The 19304-nt window shown below is 42.2% G+C and overlaps 1 protein-coding gene across 1 annotated transcript in view; it reads right to left on the bottom strand.

Annotated features, from left to right (window-relative positions):
• Window positions 1–18903, bottom strand: part of NUFIP2 (nuclear FMR1 interacting protein 2) — a 55881-nt gene extending 36978 nt beyond the window's left edge. The window contains exons 1-2 of the mRNA XM_030222361.1: window positions 18665–18903; window positions 13520–15241 (exon numbers count right to left, since the gene is read on the bottom strand). Of these exons, the coding sequence (XP_030078221.1) occupies window positions 13520–15241; window positions 18665–18842 (1900 nt within the window). The 5' untranslated portion in view covers window positions 18843–18903. The remainder of the gene's footprint in view (window positions 1–13519; window positions 15242–18664) is intronic.
• Between the last annotated feature and the right edge of the window lie 401 nt (window positions 18904–19304).

The raw sequence follows: 19304 nt of genomic DNA, 5'->3' as shown, positions 1-19304 counted from the left end.
TGGACTTTAAATTCTTGTGGATCTAGCGTATGCCCTACTCTTAAATTGTAAGCCACTTTGAACTAAGTTTTTGATATGTGTAGCCTATAAACTGCATAATATAATGTAACAATGAATGCTGGATGGGGAATGGGACTCGATATACCGCTTTTCTACAGTTTTTGCAACCACATCCAAAGCGATTTATCTGGGGCGACGGAGGGTTAAGTGACTTTTAAAACCCATTGTCACAAGGAGCTGCAGCGGGAATCAATCCCAGTTCCCCAGAACCAAAGTCCGCTGCATTAACCGCTAGGCTACTCCTCCGCTGAAAAGGCACTGAAAAGGCCAGGTACAGCTGCTGCTCCACATTCTTTTCATGGAACTCCCCAAGGGCCAAGCCTTCTTAGACAGGTATAGCAGTCAACTGCATGACTGCTGTAACCAGAGCGTCCACCCTCAGGAAGACAGAACACCTCTCAACCTCCTGAGCAAAGGCACAGAGATGATGAGCAAGAGCCCCATCCTGATGGAACCATCCAGGGTTTCTATTCACATCATTTGTATTCCGCCTTTAACCAAAGCTGCAAAGCGGATTACACCAAGAGTCACTTCTAATTTGAAGTTACAATCTATACACTATAGCTACAAGAGAGAAAACAGTAAAAAAAAAAAAATCAAGATAATGAAAACAGCTGAGTTTTTAAGGCTTTACGAAACTGTAAATATGAAGCAATCTGTCATATGTACTGGAATATTATTCCATTTTTCATAGAAGGATAGTCCAAAGTTAACTTAACTACTTCTCAAACATAGCCACACAGGTGCAACTGATAGGAGCTGGGTCACATTTTCCAATCTCAGACAATAAAAAAATTCTTATAAAACAGAAAAGCTACCTTAAAATAAATATGCTGTTCCATCATCAGCCAATACAACTTACATAAAAGTAGAGACGCTTCTTGAAATGTATCCAACCTAAAAATCAGTCTAAGATGTATTCCGTAAACATTGCATTCTTTTCTTTAAATTCACATTGATAGTGCAATATAAAAAAGTGCATTAATCAAGATAATGTGTTAGAACAGCCTGAACAATAACCTGAACATTTCCAGGACTCAAAAAATATAACTCTTAGTTTATGTAAACTGAAAAAGAATTTCCGTAATAATTCATTAATATGTAGCTCAAAAGACAGTCTAGAGTTCAAAAATAACCCCACAACTTTAGATCAGTCATCAAACTGAAGAATTCCCCCAGAGGACAGAGTAATATTGACTGATGTAATCTTCTGTGTATCTCCAAACAAAAGTTAATTTGTTTTCTGCTTATTTAAGGATTACCACTCTGCCCTCATCAAGTGGATGAGGGCCTTATGGAGCCTGCTGCAGGAGGCTTAAGTACAGCCAAGGCCCCCATGACCTCATCTAAGAGATGAGACAGCTCCTCATGACAAAGGAGTCAGAACCCATGGGACTGTTCCTCCACAGCCTCCCAACAGGGAGGGTCCTCAAAACCAGAGTCCACAGGGGACTGGGAGCCCAAGAGGTCTCCGAGTCCTCCTCCATTCCCTCCAAAGAGCCTGAACCCTCCATAATGACCAGATCCATTCCACCGTGCTGAGACCTCAAAATTGCCCCCCCCCCCCCCCCCCCAATCAACAGGATGAGGGTTAGGGTTGGGTCCCAAGAGGGTACCTGTTCAGAGCCTGCTTAACCAACTGGATCAATTTCTGGAGCCAAAAAAAAAGACACTGGGGCCCCTAGGGACCCCCCTGCAGAGGGATCCAGGATGGACAGGAATATAAAAATCTGTCACATGACCTGAGAATTATCTGTCCAACTGAACTGAGAGAGAAGAGAGGATTCTGTCAATTTGCCCTGGAAGGAACAGTGTGTGAGAGGAATTTGGGGGCGATAGGGAACAGCACATGTAAAATGCTTACTGAGAGAAAAGCAAACTGAATGAGTCACATTTACATACTGTAAAAGTAATTTATTACCTCTGCTTATTTGCTGGCTCTGATAGTCGCACAGCATGTGCTGCCAACATGCCCGCACGCTGGCCTGCCTGACTGCCCCAGCCTACCTCGGCCTGGGACTCCAGCATCTCTGCTGTCCCGGCTCTCTGGGTGCGAATAGAGGGACATTCTCTACTTAGTACACTAGCATTAGCCCCTGACAAAGGGCATGAAGCTAGCCAGGTCATTTTGTTTTTTTTTGGGGGGGGGGGGGGGGGGGAATATATATGTTGCTAAAGCAAGCAGTTTTAGAAAGACTGGGAGCTACAGGGGGAGCATACCCAAACAGGGTGAACAGGCAAGAAGGGTGGGGGATGGGGACGCACACCCCTTGAACAAGGCCCCACAGGACCAAGCCAAAGCCTCACACAGTGGTACTAAAGTGCGGCTGGGGGCTGCAGAGCAAAGCTCTAAGCTCAACCAGGTACAGTCCTGAGACTGTGACCTGGGAATGGCCATCAGGCTTGACCACGCTGTGCGACCAGAGCCAACAGAGTGGGGAGCTAGGCCAAGGCCAGGAGCAATGTCAGCGCAGCCTACTACCGCATGCTGAAGGTAGAGAAAAATACTGGATTGTTCTAGGGAGCATCTCTGCTTATGCCGATGATGTCAGTGGAAGAATTCAGTTTTCTTTACCTCCACCTGCTGGTAGGAAGGTATAACACCACTGGTTCAGAACAGTGGAGCTGACACTAAGAAAGCTGGAACTTTTTTCCCATAGAAATGCATTGGGTCATTGTTTGGGAGAAGGGGGGGGGGGGCTTTTTCCTCTGGAACCCCAGGTTTGATATAGCTCATCTTGATGTCATTTTACTGTTTCCTCCTCATGCCATATTTCATCCTATTATATTAAATCTTCAGAAAGCTATTTTGCTCCCAAACATTGTTGCGTACGTCTAGTAGCGCTATAGAAATGATTAGTAGTAGTTAACCTTTTTTGTGTTATTCTTTCCAACTTCCATTGGGCTGGAAAGAAAATGTGCTAAGATTGGATTTGTTTTTATTATGTTGCACTCCACCTTAAACGTTTAAGGTTAAACAAATTAAAAATATCTAAAATTGAATTAGGTCACTATGAACCCAAAGACTAGCTTTCCAAATTACTTTTCCAAAGGTGTTCAACATGGTAAATACTTACAAAGAATTCAATAATTAGACAATTTATAAAAAAAAGTTTATCATTTTTCCAGCAATTCTTGATTACACTCAAGAAAACTTTTTTCCTAATCACTAACGCCTGGCTTATAAACAATATCACATCACAATCGTCTGATATTTTTGTCCCTTCTATAAAATTCAAACTAAACTGAACTACAAAGGAAAACGCATTAGAGATGACCTTACAAAAAAAATTGGTTGCCAAGCTAAGATCAAAAAAATGATTTTTATACTGTTAGCACATATCCACATTCCTAACTTGCTTATTAGGAGACAACAGATCTGATGGCATGATGTCCCTATGACTATGTTGGGGGACAAAAAAAACAACTTACAGCCACAAGGTTAACCATGCACGTGCATGAGGAGACACTGATATTAACAGAGGCCCAACCTGACCGGGAAAGCAGGACTGAGTTTGGTTATGCCCTGTAAGTGTGCTGAGGGGGAGGAGTATGGGAAATGGACAGTACAATAAAGGCATACACACAGAAAGAATGGAAGAAGCGTGGGGAGACAAGAGGAGACTAAGGAAAGGAAAGGAAAAAGAATGCATGAAGGGAAGTAAACAAAGAAAAAGCAACAAAAACAACTAAATATAAAAAGCAGACATATAAAGAGAAAAATATGAAAGAAAAAAAAGTGTTTCTCCAGCTCCTAAAAATGTTGGCTCAAACATTTTCCAACTCTGTCCTCTAACCACCTGAGTAATGTAACCTCCTTTTTTTTTTTGCTAACTACCTAAGCCATGTTCATTCTAAACACACTTTATAGCTTTTCCAAGCTCCTAAGGGCATAGGGTCTCAGTTGTTTCCATGCAAGCGAACAGAACACGCGTGCATAGGATGGTGTGAGGTGAAAGAACCTTGGAAGAACAGCAGGCTAGAAGGAAGATTTGCTAGTCATGTACTCAATTTTATAGCAACAAATTAGCAAAAATACTACTAATGTTTACTCTTTCCAAAAATACTAGGACTAGGGGACACGCAAAGAAGCTACTACGTAGTAAATTTAAAACGAGTCAGAGAAAATATTTCTTCACTCAATGAGCAATTAAACTCTGGAATTCGTTGCCAGAGAATATGGTAAAAGCCGTTTGGATAATTTCCTAAAAGAAAAGTCCATAAGCCATTATTAAGATGGACTTGGGAAAATCCACTGCATATTCTAGGATAAGCAACATAAAATTGATTTTACTGTTCTGGAATCTTGCCAGATACTTGTGACCTGGATTGGTCACTGTTGGAAACAGGATACTGGGCTTGATGGATCTTCGGTCTGTCCTAGTATGGCAATGCTTATGTTCTTATGATAGAAAGAAAATAGGAGAGCTTCAAAAGAAATGCAGCACTGTTTGCTGCAAGCACACTAATGTGCCACAGAGGAACCTTAGGTATGCTACAAAAATGTTTGGTCACCAGTATATGGAAGACTATGGTAAGTCCCAGCAGTCATAGCCAGTGGTGGTCTTGATCTCACCTCTCCCACAGTCCCCTACCTGACTTCCCAGCAACAGGGGGTATTAACCAGCAGAGTTCCTTATCTGCTACTGCTGCCACCGCCTTCTGCCAGCTTCCTTCTGAAGCTTAAACAGCATGGAGCCAGGGTTTTTTTCAAGGCCTCATGAAATTCCTTTTTCAGAAGAAAGCTGACAGAGAAGCGGTAACAGTGAAGTAGCAGTAAGGTGCACAACTCATACAATTCCTCTTAAGAGTAAAAGGCAAAGACAATGCTGAAGCGGGCATGCGGAGGGGGGGCAGGAAGGTGATGGAGTTGCACGGGGACAGAAATGCAACCCATCCCCGCCCGTCCCCACTGGAATCAAACCTGTCCCTGTTCATCCCCGCCAGAATCTAACCCGTCCCCGTGAGTAATCTCCTCCATCCCCGCCCGTCCCCATAAAAAAAGGAAGTATAAAGTACTGACTGGAGTGGACAGGGGGCACACAATGCAGAGTAATACATTTAAAACGAATCAGAGAAAATATTTCTTCACTCATTAATATACTGAATCTTAGAAAAAGGGCAATAAATACATAAAACAAACTGAAGTTTTTTCCACACTAAAATAGAGAGAATTATTGGCCACCCAAACAGCACAATGCCCTCAACAAAAGTAACAAGTGGGTATGCTAATGCTTTAGCTGCAGTAAAACAGCTCACAAACAGCCAGTTCCCACCATGAGAGAAATAAATTGCCTATACAAATATAAAAAATAAAAGTAGTCAGCTGAGCTCACCTCTGTGCAGTTCTCTTCTGTGGATACAGAGGTCTGGCAGTGCCTGGAAGACTCACTACATACAACTTGAGCAAATATCCTGCACATGTTCAACTTAAGTTGAGACAGAGAGAAACCCGGGTGAAAACGTGCAAGTGCTCTTCAGGGACGTCCTTTTTTTTTTAGATTATGGCTCCAACACCCCCTTGAAATTTGGCCATCCCTGCGATGGAGCAGTTAAGGACGGCCAAAATGGACGTTTCTCTGAGGACATCCACGCGCCTTTGCTATGCCCGTCACTTCCTTTGAAATTTGGCCATCCCTGCGATGGAGCAGTTAAGGACGCCCAAAATGGACGTTTCTCCGAGAAGGACATCCACGCGCCTTGTCCCCACGGGAATCCCGCCAAAACATCCTCCATCCCCACGGGATTCCCGCATGTCTATTTCCGTCCCCGCGGAACTCCCGTTGACCCGGAGGGGATTCCAGCGGGATCCCCGCAAACCCCATTCCCATGCAGACCTCTAGATGGGAACTACTGGCATAGAACATAACCTATCTAATCTGCCGATACTTGCTTCTCTCTCAGTTTTACTATCTCATCCCCTCAGAGATCCTCCATGGATTGTCCACAATTTCCTAAATTCATATACGTTATTATCACCATCTCCAAAACAAAACAGTGAGGTAGATCCAAGGATGATATCAAAAGGTCTTTATTGGAAAACAGCTAAAAGTGGAGTGGAGGAGTGGCCTAGTGGATAGAGCACTGGTCTTGCAATCCAGAGGTGGCCAGTTCAAATCCCACTGCTGTTCCTTGTGATCTTGGGCAAGTCACTTAAACCCTCCATTGCCTCAGGTACAAACATAGATTGTGAGCCTTCCTGGGACAAAGAAATATCCAGAGTACCTGAATGTAACTTACCTTGAGCTACTACTGAAAAAGTGGTGAGCAAAATCTAAATAAATAAATAATAAAAGACGACCCGACACGGCCGTGTTTCGGCATAAAAGGCCTGCCTCAGGGGTCTGGTAAATCTACAAAGAAACAGATATGAACATGGTAACATCAAATAAAAAACCATATTTTGAATGAATTAAATAAATAATAAAATAGATGAATGTTCAACTGAGACAATAAAATCCAATCATCAAATAAAATAAAGTGACACTTAAATGGTATTACAAAAGGTATTGGTACATAAAAATTGTTAAGAAGAAATCAGGTAAATAAAATGTACATAAAATTTGTATGGATGAGAAAATAAATTTATAAGTTTAAAAGACCATAAACTATGGAAATACTTCTGGTGTTATGACAGGAGTGCTTAGCTGCGAGATTGTTGTAAAAGTTCTAGCTGTAAAATCTTTGTAATATCTGAACACATGAGAAACACTGCATGTTGTAGAGAAGTCCCACCTCCAGTTTGGTAGACTCTGTGCTACCTTGGAGGAGGGAGGTCTCCTAGAAGGAGAGCATCACCCTGGTGAAGTAGGAAGTACTCCTGTAGCCAGGACCTGCCCACCAGAGGATGTACTATCCTTTTGCACCAAGGATATGTCTCCAAGTGCTGCCCGGGAGGGAAAGGTTAGAACAGCTGTTGTAGTTTGTGATTTGATCATTAGGCATATAGATAGCTGGTGGGCATGAGGATCACCTGGTGACTTGCCTGCCTGGCGCGAAGGTGGCGGACCTCACTCATCACCTAGATAAGATTTTAGATCGTGCTAGGGAGGAGCCGGCTGTCTTGGTACATGTGGGTACCAATGACATAGGAAAATGTGGGAGAGAGGTTCTGGAAACCAAATGTAGGCTCTTATGTAGAAAGCTCAAATCCAGAACATCTAGGGTAGCATTTTCTGAAATGCTACCCGTTCCACGCGCAAGGTCCAAGAAACAGGCAGAGCTCCGGAGTCTCAATGCGTGGATGAGATGATGGTGCAGGGAGGAGGGTTTTAGATTTGTTAGGAACTGGGCAACATTCTGGGGAAGGGAGAGCCTATTCCGAAAGGATGGGCTCCACCTTAACCAGGGTGGGACCAGGCTGCTGGCATCGGCATTTAGAAAGGAGATAGAGCAGCTTTTAAACTAGAAACAGGGGGGGGGGGGGGGGGGGGGGCCGACAGTCGCTCAAAAGCGCACAGTTCAGGATAAGGTATCTTTCAAAGATATCACCAAAACAGGGAAGATAGGGTATCCTGATAGTGAGGTTGCAAGAGAGACCATAGTAGATCAGGTGTCCTTAAATAAAAATAAAAAAGACAAAAGATTGCAAATTAATACTGTCAAGTACTGAGCATGATGTAAATAGGAACAACAAACATAGTTTGAAATGTCTATATGCAAATGCCAGGAGCCTAAGAAATAAGATGGGAGAGTTAGAATATATTGCACTAAATTAAAAATTAGATATAATAGGCATCTCTGAGACCTGGTGGAAGGAGGATAACCAGTGGGACACTGTCATACCGGGGTACAAATTATATCGTAGTGACAGGGTGGATCAAATTGGTGGAGGGGTAGCATTGTATATTAACAAGAGCCTTGAATCAAATAGATTGAAAATTCTGCAGGAAACAAAACACTTCTTGGAATCACTGTGGATTGAAATTCCATGTGTAAAGGGGAAAAGGATAGTGATAGGAGTGTACTACCGTCCGCCTGGCTAGGATGAACAGACGAATGCAGAAATGTTAAAGGAAATTAGGGACACAAACAAACTGGGCAACACAATGGGTGATTTCAATTACTCCGATATTGACTGGGTAAATGTAACATCAGGGCACGCTAGGGAGGTAAAATTCCTTGATGAAATCAAGGACAGCTTTATGGAGCATCTGGTACAGGAGCCGACGAGAGAAGAAAAAATTCTAGACCTTAGTGGAGCGCATGATATGGCGTGGGAGGTAATGGTGCTGAGGCCGCTTGATAACAGTGATCATAATATGATCGGATTTGATATTAGCTTTGAAGTAAGTATACACAGGAAATCAAATACGTTAGCGTTTAACTTTAAAAAAGGAGACTATAATAAAATGAGAAGAACGGTGAAAACAAAAGCTTAGAGGACCGGCTGCGAGTGTCAAAAATTTACATCAGGCGTAGATGCTGTTCAAAAATACCATCCTGGAAGCCCAGGCCAAATATATTCCGTGTATTAAAAAAGGAGGACGGAAGCCCAAACGACAACCGGTATGGTTAAAAAGTGAGGTGAAGGAAGCTATTAGAGCTAAAAGAAAATCCTTCAGAAAATGGAAGAAGGAACCAACTGAAAATAATAAGAGACAGCATAAGGAATGTCAAGTCAAATACAAAGCGCTGATAAGGAAGGCTAAGAGGGACTTAAAAAAAAAAAAAAAAAAAATTGTGTTGGAGGCAAAAACACATAGTAAAATTTTTTTTTAGGTATATTAAAAGCAGGAAGCCCGAAGCCGGCAAACGAATCGGTTGGACCGCTAGATGACCGAGGAGTAAAAGCGGCGATCAGGGAAGACAAAGCTGTAGCAGAGAGATTAAATGAATTCTTTGCTTCGGTCTTCACCGAGGAGGATTTGGATGGGATACCGGTGCCAGAAATGGTATTCGAAGCTGACGAGTCGGAAAAACTTAATGAATTCTCTGTAAACCTGGAGGATGTAATGGGGCAGTTCTACAAACTGAAGAGTAGCAAATCTCCTGGACTGGATGGTATTCATCCCAGAGTACTGATAGAACTGAAAAATGAGCTTGCAGAGCTATTGTTAGAAATATGTAATTTATCCTTAAAATCAAGTGTGGTACCGGAAGATTGGAACATGGCCAATGTAACGCTGATTTTTAAAAAGGGTTCTAGAGGAGATCCGGGAAATTATAGACCGATGAGTCTGATATCAGTGCCGGGCAAAATGGTCGAGAATATTATAAAAAACAAAATTACAGAGCATATTCAAAAGCATGGATTAATGAGAAAGTCAACATGGATTTAGTGAAGGGAAATCTTGCCTCACCAATCTACTACATTTCTTTGAAGGGGTGAACAAACATATGGATAAAGGTGAGCCGGTTGATACTGTGTATCTGGATTTTCAGAAGGTGTTTGACAAAGTACCTCATGAAAGACTCCAGAGGAAATTGGAGAGTAATGGGATAGGAGGTAGTGTTCTATTGTGGATTAAAAACTGGTTAAAAGGTAGAAAACAGAGAGTAGGGTTAAATGGTCAGTATTCTCATTGGAGAAGGGTAGTTAGTGGGGTTCCCCAGGGGTCTGTGCTGGGACCGCTGTTTTTTTAACATATTTATAAATGACCTAGAGATGGGAGTAACTAGTGAGGTAATTAAATTTGCTGATGACACAGTTATTCAAAGTCGTTAAATCGTCGTGGGAGGATTCTGAAAAATTACAAGAGACTGGGCATTAACATCGCAAATGACGTTTAATGTGAGCAAGTGCAACGTGATGCATGTGGGAAAGAGGAACCCGAATTATAGCTACATCATGCAAGGTTCCATGTTGGGAGTCACAGACCAAGAAAGGGATCTAGGTGTCGTCATTGAAACCTCCTGCTCAGTGTGCTGCTGTGGCTAAGAAAGCAAATAGAATATTAGGTATTATTAGGAAAGGAATGGAAAACAAAAATTAGGATGTTATAATGTTTTTGTATCGATCCATAGTGCAACCGCACCTCGAATATTGTGTTCAATTCTGGTCGCCACATCTCAAAAAAGATATAGTGGAATTAGAAAAGGTACAGAGAAGGGCGACGAAAATGATACAGGGGATGGGACAACTTCCCTATGAGGAAAGGCTAAAGCAGCTAGGGCTCTTCAGCTTGGAGAAAAGGCGCTGAGAGGAGATATGATAGAGGTCTATAAAATAATGAGTGGAGTTGAATGGGTAGTTGTGAAACGTCTGTTTACGCTTTCCAAAAATACTAGGACAAGGGGGCATGCGATGAAGCTACAATGTAGTAAATTTAAAATGAATCGGAGAAGATTTTTCTTCACTCAAAGTGTAATTAAACTCTGGAATTCATTGCCAGAGAATGTGGTTAAGGCGGTTAGCTTAGCGGAGTTTAAAAAAGGTTTGGACAGCTTCCTAAAGAAAAGGTCCATAGACCATTATTAAATGGACTTGGGGAAAATCCACTATTTCTGGGATAAGCAGTATAAAATGTTTTGTACTTTTTGGGGATCTTGCCAGGCATATGTGACCTGGATTGGCCGCTGTTGGAAACAGGATGCTGGGCTTGATGGACCTTTGGTCTTTCCCAGCATGGCAATACTTATGTACTTATGTAATCCTATGGAGTATATTTAAACATGAGTGAAATAGAGGTGCACTCTCTCTATATGAAACGTGGGTTAAACCAAAACATTGTAAAAAAAAAAAATGGAACACATTGTGGAGCAATATCTGTAAAGTGAAGAGAAATACAGTAATACAGAAATACAGTCCTTTAGATTGTAAGCTCCTTTGAGCAGGGACTGTCCTTTGTTAGATTGTACAGCGCTGCGTAACCCTGGTAGCGCTTTAGAAATGTTAAATAGTAGTAGTAGTAGTAGTAGAAATACAATAACACGAGAAACCATAAATTGTGTGGTACAGCTGATTGGTGAAATAAATGGGATATAGTGCAACATAAACTATTTACAATGTGTAGTGTGTCTACATCATGGAGTCTGAAAAAATGGTGCCACTCACTTTTAAATATACTCCATATGGTTTTTGTTACATTTAAATGCATGTAATGTTTCTCACGTTTTTAGATATTACAAGGATTTTACAGCCAGAACTTTTACAACAATCTCACAGCTAAGCATTCCTGCCATAACACCGGAGGTATTTCCATAGTTTATTGTTTTAAAAAAAACTTATAAATGTATTTTCTCATTCATACAAATTTTATGTACATTTTATTTACCTTATTTCTTCTTCTTACCATTCATTTTTATGTGCCAATACCTTTTGTAGTATCATTTAAGTGTCACTTTATTTTGATGATTGGATTTTATTGTCTCAGTTGACCATTCATGTTATTATTTATTCAAAATATGGTTTCTTTTATTTGATGTTGTTTTTACATGTTCATAATCTGTTTCTATGTCGATTCACTAGACCCCTGGGGCAGGCCTTTAGTGCCGAACCACGGCCGTGTTGGGTCATCTTTTAGCCGTTTTCCAATAAAGACCTTTTGATATCCTCCTTGGATCTACCTCACTGTATTGTTTTATTGCTCATGTTCAAGAGGTCTGCTCCTCCTTTTCGCTTGTCTTATTATCACCATCTCCCCCGCCACCCTTTCTGTAAAGGGATATTTTCCTTAGATTACTAAGATGTCCCCTTGTTACCATTATCCATGACCCTTCATTTTATCAAACATTCTGTGGCCACAACCCCTCAATGATGTGTCTATGGAGGACACACCCAGGCCGAGACCCCTAATGTAAGACCCATATGGGGTCATGACCCACAGTTTGGGAAGTCCTTTTGGAGCTTCCTTTCCATTCATCTACCCATAGGGATTATCTGAACATTTAGCATATTTCCAGATTATACCTAATTAGACACAGAAGAGTTTTGCTTATCTGACCTTCTGGATTACCCAGCATACCTCGGTGACATCACAGCATTATCACTGAAATATGCACAGTTTCGCTCTCTTTCCCAGCGTCATGTTTAGTTAAAATGCAGCTGTGCTAGGTAAGATTCTTGGGCATATTAAGTTTTAATCTCTCTTTTTTTTTTTTTTTTTTTTAAACTGTTTTCAGTTTTGAAACATGCATTCAATATACTTCTATTTTATCCCTCATCCACTGTTTCTGTATTACCCAAATTTCAGATTATCCAACAACCCGTCAGTCCCGTTTATGTTAGATAATCAAGATTGTCTGTCCCATTTTAGTAGCTGTTCTTGAAGCAATGCTGCTCAGTTTTCATTCTTTGGAATATGTGGTCACCAGAAACGTACATAAAGCAAAAATATTCTAAATACGGGGTCATTGGAAATTTACACAGAGGCATTACCTTTTTCATGTTGGTTATTCTTCACCCTGTGCAACCTAGCACCCTTACAGCTATTACTGTTACCTTATTAACCTGTTTGATCATCTTAAGATTCACCCCTTATACTGTACGATTCTCTTTGGGTTGCTCTCTTGCAGGACCCCCCTAGTCTTTTAGTACTAAATCTTAGCTGTAAAACTGACCTATTAAAGCTTGAGGAATGGTCTATTTGACATCTTCCAGGGTGTCTACCCTGATTCAGATTTTGCCATCATTCCCTGTTAAGGAGAAGCAGATTAAAGTTGAACCCAAGGCACTCCACCAATACCCTTTCTTTTCTTGGAATTAACTCCATACACTACTATCCATTCTTTCCTCTCAGTTAACCAGTTCCTAACCCAGTCACTTTGGGACCCATCCCAAGGATGTTCAGGGTGTGTGTGTGTGTTTTTAAGGCTACTTATGAGGAATTATATGAAGGCACTGCTGAAACCCATGTACACTACCCATCTATCCCTCTCCCTAATACAACTTTCTAGTTAAAAAAAAAATCCACTGGAATCTAGAAATTGTACTACCCTGTATTTTAGCAGCAAGTGCATTAAATTATCTGGCACCATGGTTCAAATATCTAGCCAGACTCCAACCTGTTTTTTGTTGGGTTTTTTTTTTGTAAAGTGAGATCACAGTTATATGACTCCATTCTTTACTGGACCGTGCCTGCCTTCAATGAAGTGTTATTAATGCTCAACAGTGGCACTACCATGAATCTCAGTTACCTTAATAACTTAGGACAGGAGTGTCAAACTGCAATCCTGGATGGCCACAAACTACTCAAGTTTTCAGGACACCCCTAATGAATATATGAGAGAATTTGTATGCATTGCCTCCATGTAAGCAAATACATTTCATGTGTATTTATTGGACATAACCTGGAAACAAAATTGGTTTATGGCCATCGAGGACTCCACTTTTGACACTCCTTCGTGAGGATGTATCCCATCAGGCTCCACTTCCTTACCTACTTTTAGTACATTGTCATGGTCCAGGATGACCTTTGTCCTTTCACTCACCTGATAAAAGGAACACAATTTGTTCTGGCCAAGAAACCTCACACCTCTTACACCCTTTTCTAAATTAAAAAAAAAGAAAACCTGGTACCTTTAGTGTGATATATAACAGCAGCTCTCTGGTCAAATGAACCCCAGCTATCATTTTTTTCTAGGCTTCCCTGGAACCTCTGATCTTTGGCGGAGGATAAAATGTTTGTCGGAGAGGCTCGATGTGTTTCCATCTCATAGTCCTTGGAGAGAAACACTAAAGCACCTTGGCTACTGGCATCTGATTTTTGTAGTTCACCTATATGATGCGGTTCCATGGATAACACACTACCCTCACTGGCAGACCCAGGGACAGGTTTTATCATGCCACTATGAACTTGAGCACTAGTCCGTTTATCCAGCTCATAAGCTTTGGGGAACAATGGGCACTCTGTTCCTGAGGGAATTATTTCAGCACCCTGTGAAACCAAAGTGGCAGCATATCCCCCTTGAAATGTCACTTCCATCATTTTACTATCCATCAGTTTTCCAACAACAGTCTCTGGGCCAGCACTAGGCTCATTTATAAATGAAAGCCCCCACTGATTCTGGAAGATATCCCCCAGGCTCTGCTGGTTTGTCTGACATGGCAGATCCACCTGTGTAGTGCCCAAAAGTACAGATTGCATATTTGAAGGGTACATAAAAAGGCTAGACTTCTTTTGATCAACATCTGTGGCAGCTGTACTCAGGTCCTGGGAGGCTCCCTCAGCCTTCACAGATGTGGCTGTTACAGTATTAGCACAGGTTGTAAGCAGTGGCTGAGTCCCTGCAGGATATACTTTTCCGTCAGACCCTGCTAAAATTGGTCCATTAGAAAAGTTAGCTGAAGTAACAGATTTCATAGCAGACATTGGGACTTGTGCCAGGCGACCTGGTCGTTGTCCCACAGTATCTCCAGTAAATGACAACGAAGATGAAGATGACACAGGCGAGTTCTGAGATGCTTTGTTGAGGTTCTCTTTAACTTTGCTTGCATAACTTATTTTAGGAACAATTTTAGCACTACTGTTGTCCACTGGAAAAACTGGAGGAGGCTTAAATAATGTCCATGAGTCCTCTTTAGAAGTAGTTGCTTGAGCATGTTTTCCTTTGGGTCGATCATCAAATTTTTTGTTGATGGCAGGTTTGGCATCGGAGTTTTTCCTCTGTACATCTCCAGTCAAAGCTTTCCCACGGCCAGCTCCTCCAGGCCCAGCTTCATATTTCCAAACCACTTTTGTAGAATCAACACGGTTCCCCTTTTGGTCAGCAAGGTACTCGGCCTTGAAACTCTCAGAGTCCTGTTTTAAGGATGGGATATTCACCTCCGACTGCATATTTTCTGGAACCAAGTTCAAGTTTTCACAACCCTTGACACTGTTATGCCTTGCTTTCCGTTTCTTCGGTATGGTATATCCACTCTCAGATCCACTACCATCATTGTCTATAGCTTTGCTAACATAACCATTAGTGATATAACATGAATTAGTTGATACACCACCATTGATAATTGATACTGTCTCATTTCTGTCTGCACATCTATTGTCTTTAGGATTACTTTCATAAGATTTGTCATTCTTTTTGTCCATACTATTTTTCTGAATGAAACTCTTGGCTTTGTTTCCTACTTTTCCAAAAGTGCTGGCCTTTCCAGTCTGCTTAGGGGCGGAATTAGTGTCTAGCAGCTGCTGGCTGCCATTAGGTATCCTGGAAGAGGAGGTAATGTATGTTGTTTCATCACAGTCCAAGTTCTTCAGCAAGTTCTCTTTTTCTCCTGCATTACCATTCAGGTCTCCATAACCTAAATATACAAAAATGTATTAACTACAAACATATACATATCCAGTACAACAGAAACTTTGTAAAAAAAAGACCAAATTGGCCAAGTCTGTCCCACTCAGATTCATCAACTGTGGGTAAATGAGCGCAAATTCCCATATTAAGAAAACACGATCTTCACCCTCTCCCCCAACAGTATCTTCCGTAAGCCTCAATTTTTTTTTTTTTTATTTTAACAGACCTGCCTTTCCCTCACTGTTCCTACTCTAGTTACTGCAGTATAGTCCTGAGGCTTAACGCATCAGGGCTCCTTTGATAACTCTAATCAACGTTAATCCAGTCATTGATATTGCACTTCTATGATTACTACTACCCCCACTGCCCTCCACCATATCCATGCCTCACTGTTTGTGAATGAAGTCATCACAACACCTCCAAGCCAAAATGGGGTGAAGACGACCTGATCTGGAATTGAACCAAGTCCCCTCTGGAAAACACTCATCACCTCTTTAGTCTTTTAATTTTTAAGTTTCCTTGCTTCATATAGAAAAAGACTGAAGGGAGTGGGTTAAAAAAAAGATTTTGGTTACAAATATATATACACTGGAGAAAAGAACCAATGCATAGTTTACTTTTTTAAAGATTAGAAACAAGTGGTTTTTTTAGTTTTGTACACACTAAAAACATCATAAGATTTCATTGTGTTACTGGAATGAGTCAGACCCTGTCTGATAACTGCAAAATAACCCTATGAGTACCTGGGGAAAGCTATCGATACTGATCAGCAAGCTGGCTAGCTGTATACCTTCTCCTTTAGTGTGAGCTCTGAGAACTACAGGAAAACCAAGTAAACAAATGTCCTTAGGTTGACAAATGGGTCTGGCTTTTAAGATAATCAAATGTGTACACAATGAAGAATGCATCTATTCATATAGTCTCTTAATTTGAATGGCTGGTCCTACCTGCTTTAAACTTTCATGACTGAATATCACCTGAGGAAAATGATAAAACATTTTCTTATTATTCACATTGCCTTTCCACTCACTATAGTGTAAAAATGTACCGATGCTTCATGTTTACCTTTGAGCATTACAGATGAAGAGGCTCTGCAGAGGGTTGGGGGGAAGGGAAGAGAGAGAGTGCATGCTGTGGGAAAGACCCTCTTTAACATCCATTTGCATGCATTTAAATATTTGCGCTAATATTTGGCAGACAGGTTGTTTCTGGCACTAGAGAACTCTGAGCATTGTGCGCAGCTTAATGCCAGCGTTATGCAGGCACTAGTTGCCCCTAGCACTGACAGGTTGTGAACATTGGCCAGTTAGTCTGGCAAAAATCTTGGCTCTTGTCTTCCTCTTACAACACACACACAAAGTGCCTTCCCAAAGTAGTCCATTTGATAACTAGTAAAGACTGGGTACAAGTTTTATTATAATCGATAGACCATTTTTCATACTACACTCAGCAAAACAGTTTTATAGCATAATATATCAGTAAATACCAATGACAAGGGGAGAACCTCCAATGCCAACCAAAAGACATTGACAACAAGGATTCAACACAACAGTTCATATCTACATTGCCCTGAGACAAAAGGTAAGGCAAAACGCAGGATTAAGAGGAACTCTGAATTTCAAGAAGCCTCTTTCTGTGTGAAAGGATCATTTACTCACAGTGTGTTACTGCTTGAAAATCAATTTAAACATTTTGATACAACTGATCAGCTACAGAAGAGAGAACAATACCTTTATAGCAGTGCATTATAAATAACTTAAAACCTGTCTCTATTTAAGATATTAATTGTAGAGTTTACAACAAATGACCAGTATTTTCTGACGATGTGTTTGAGTGGCTAGAAAAGAACAGGATGCCAAATGCAACACCTGACTGCTAATTTTGTAATCAGTGGACAAGTCAGCAAAGAAAGAAAAAGTACAGATGTAGACAGAAAAACACGAGGCTTGACTCAAGCTTTTCCCATATAACACTTAACAGCGAGGAAAGCCTGTGCCTCCAATTACACACTGCCTATGTTCCAAGTTAAATAATGAGCCCCGAGAGCCCACTCCTTGTGATAATTGGTGGCAAGTTCAAACTAGCTGAAACAGTTAACTTTCTTATTTTTACTCAAATATAAAATTTGTCTAGATAAACAAATTCAAAGCTCTATGCTTACTGGTAAGAGGTGAAACTCTAGTTTTAGAAAATATAGCAAAGAATTCCATTTTTAATGGTTTCATAATTTGTAACTACAGCTTCTCCAAGAAACTGATGCTTCCTTACAAAATGGTCACATACTCAGGATAAACTTGACAAATGAATTCTAAATCCATAAAAGGAATTGCCTGGGAAGAGAGTAAAGGTCACCACTGAACCCACAAAAGTTAATTACTATTAATGGTATGTGCAAAACTAACCCATCTGGAGACACTGCCCAGAGTTATTCTCAAACAAGATTATATTTTATTGTACTTCCCACTAGGCCACTGACATTTTCTCCTAATAGTATGAAAAAAAAATCACCCAGCAAGTTTCCTCTTACAATGGAAGTCAGAAAGATACCTGCCTGGAATCACTATCTGGCTGCAACAAATAAGCAAACTTCCAGGCCTGGCTCTTCCTTTTCAACCATGTTAGGAAAAGCAGTCTAGCCCAGTTTGAAATTTGATGGGTTTTTTTTAAATCTCAAAATAACTAAAATGTCCCTAGAGTAGGGCATGAGGATACAGCAAGAGAGATACATACTCTCTTGAAACACAATAAAAACGTGCTGTTAAAGTGGAGAACCAAAGACTAAACTTGGCCTTTTCACACTCCCTGTCATCCCCACCTACCCCATTAATTCTCAAATCAGGTCTTCTTTTTCTCCAACCCTGATACAACTCCACTCCTTATCGAGAAACTAACGGCCCCTCACTTTCCTTCTCTCTCTCTCCCTCCTACTTCCCGGTTTCCCTGACTTTGCCCTCTCCCCCCTCAATTTTGTCATGAGGCTACCAGTCCTCCCTATTTTTCTGCAGCCCTCCCTCTCTTTGACCAGCTCATGTCCTGGATCACCCTCCTTCACCTCTTACCCCACCCGAAAGCATATCCCGGTCCCTCCTGGCAGAGACAACCAGGCCTCCTTTTCCCTCCTCTCCCACCACAGCCCCCCTCCTCGGTCCCGTCGGAGGCGGCCGGGACTCCAGTCCTTTCCCGCTCCCCCCCGGTCTCTGACAGGAATCCGCTTCCAACATGGCGGACAGGAAACAGCCTGACAGGGCCAGAACATTCCAGCGGAGCCGGCAACGGCACGGCCCAGATCCTCCGACGGCGGGTCCCTGCAGCCTCCCGTCCCAGGCTGTCTCTGTTCCTGCCCTCCCATTTTATTTGCCAGTGTGCCGGTCCCACCTCTCTCCCGCGCCGCCCCGGATCCCTTTCTCGGCTCCCCCCTCCAGGCCCAGACCTGCTTTCTTCGGGTGCGTTTCCTGATGCTGGAGGCCGTGCGGCTGCTCATGTTTCAGCGGCTTGGGCTGGGCTCTGGCGGTGCTGGTGCCACTGTGCGCTCCATGCTGCTGGGGACTGGGCGGCGGCGACCGGTACAAGCAATAGTGTTGGGCCTGGCCGGGCTGCTGGTCCTCCATGGACGGGCACGCTCCGAGCCGGCGGGTTGTGGAGGCACTGACTGCACGGCTCGGGGCCGCCTCTCCCCACCCCGCCGTGCCCCTCCCGCAGCGCAGCTCCCCTCCGCAACCTCAAGGGCCGGGCCTCCAACGTCAGCAAGATGGCTGCTGCCCGCCCCCATCCTCCTCCCCCTCCATGCAGTCACTGGCTAAACTTTCTGGCACTGGCGGCTGGTTACTGCATTTGCAGCGATTTGCCCGCAAGCTCTCTGGGTCCAATAAGTAATTCAACCAAAGAACAAACAAATCTTGATATTTTCTCACCGCTTCCTTTCAACCGCTGCTTATTCATGCATCTTAGGGAGATCACGAGAAGTCCTCTGACTTGGCACTCCTTTCGCCATTGGATTCTTTCTCATTGTGGGTAGTCAGTTAAACTTGCGACTACTTTGAATTGAATGGGGTTAGCACTGTACCTGCCCA

This window comes from Microcaecilia unicolor, chromosome 13, assembly GCF_901765095.1.
Source record: "Microcaecilia unicolor chromosome 13, aMicUni1.1, whole genome shotgun sequence".
Taxonomy (NCBI): Eukaryota; Metazoa; Chordata; class Amphibia; order Gymnophiona; family Siphonopidae; genus Microcaecilia; species Microcaecilia unicolor.
Note: the sequence above shows the minus strand (reverse complement) of the source record. Positions and strands in the feature narration are given on the sequence as shown.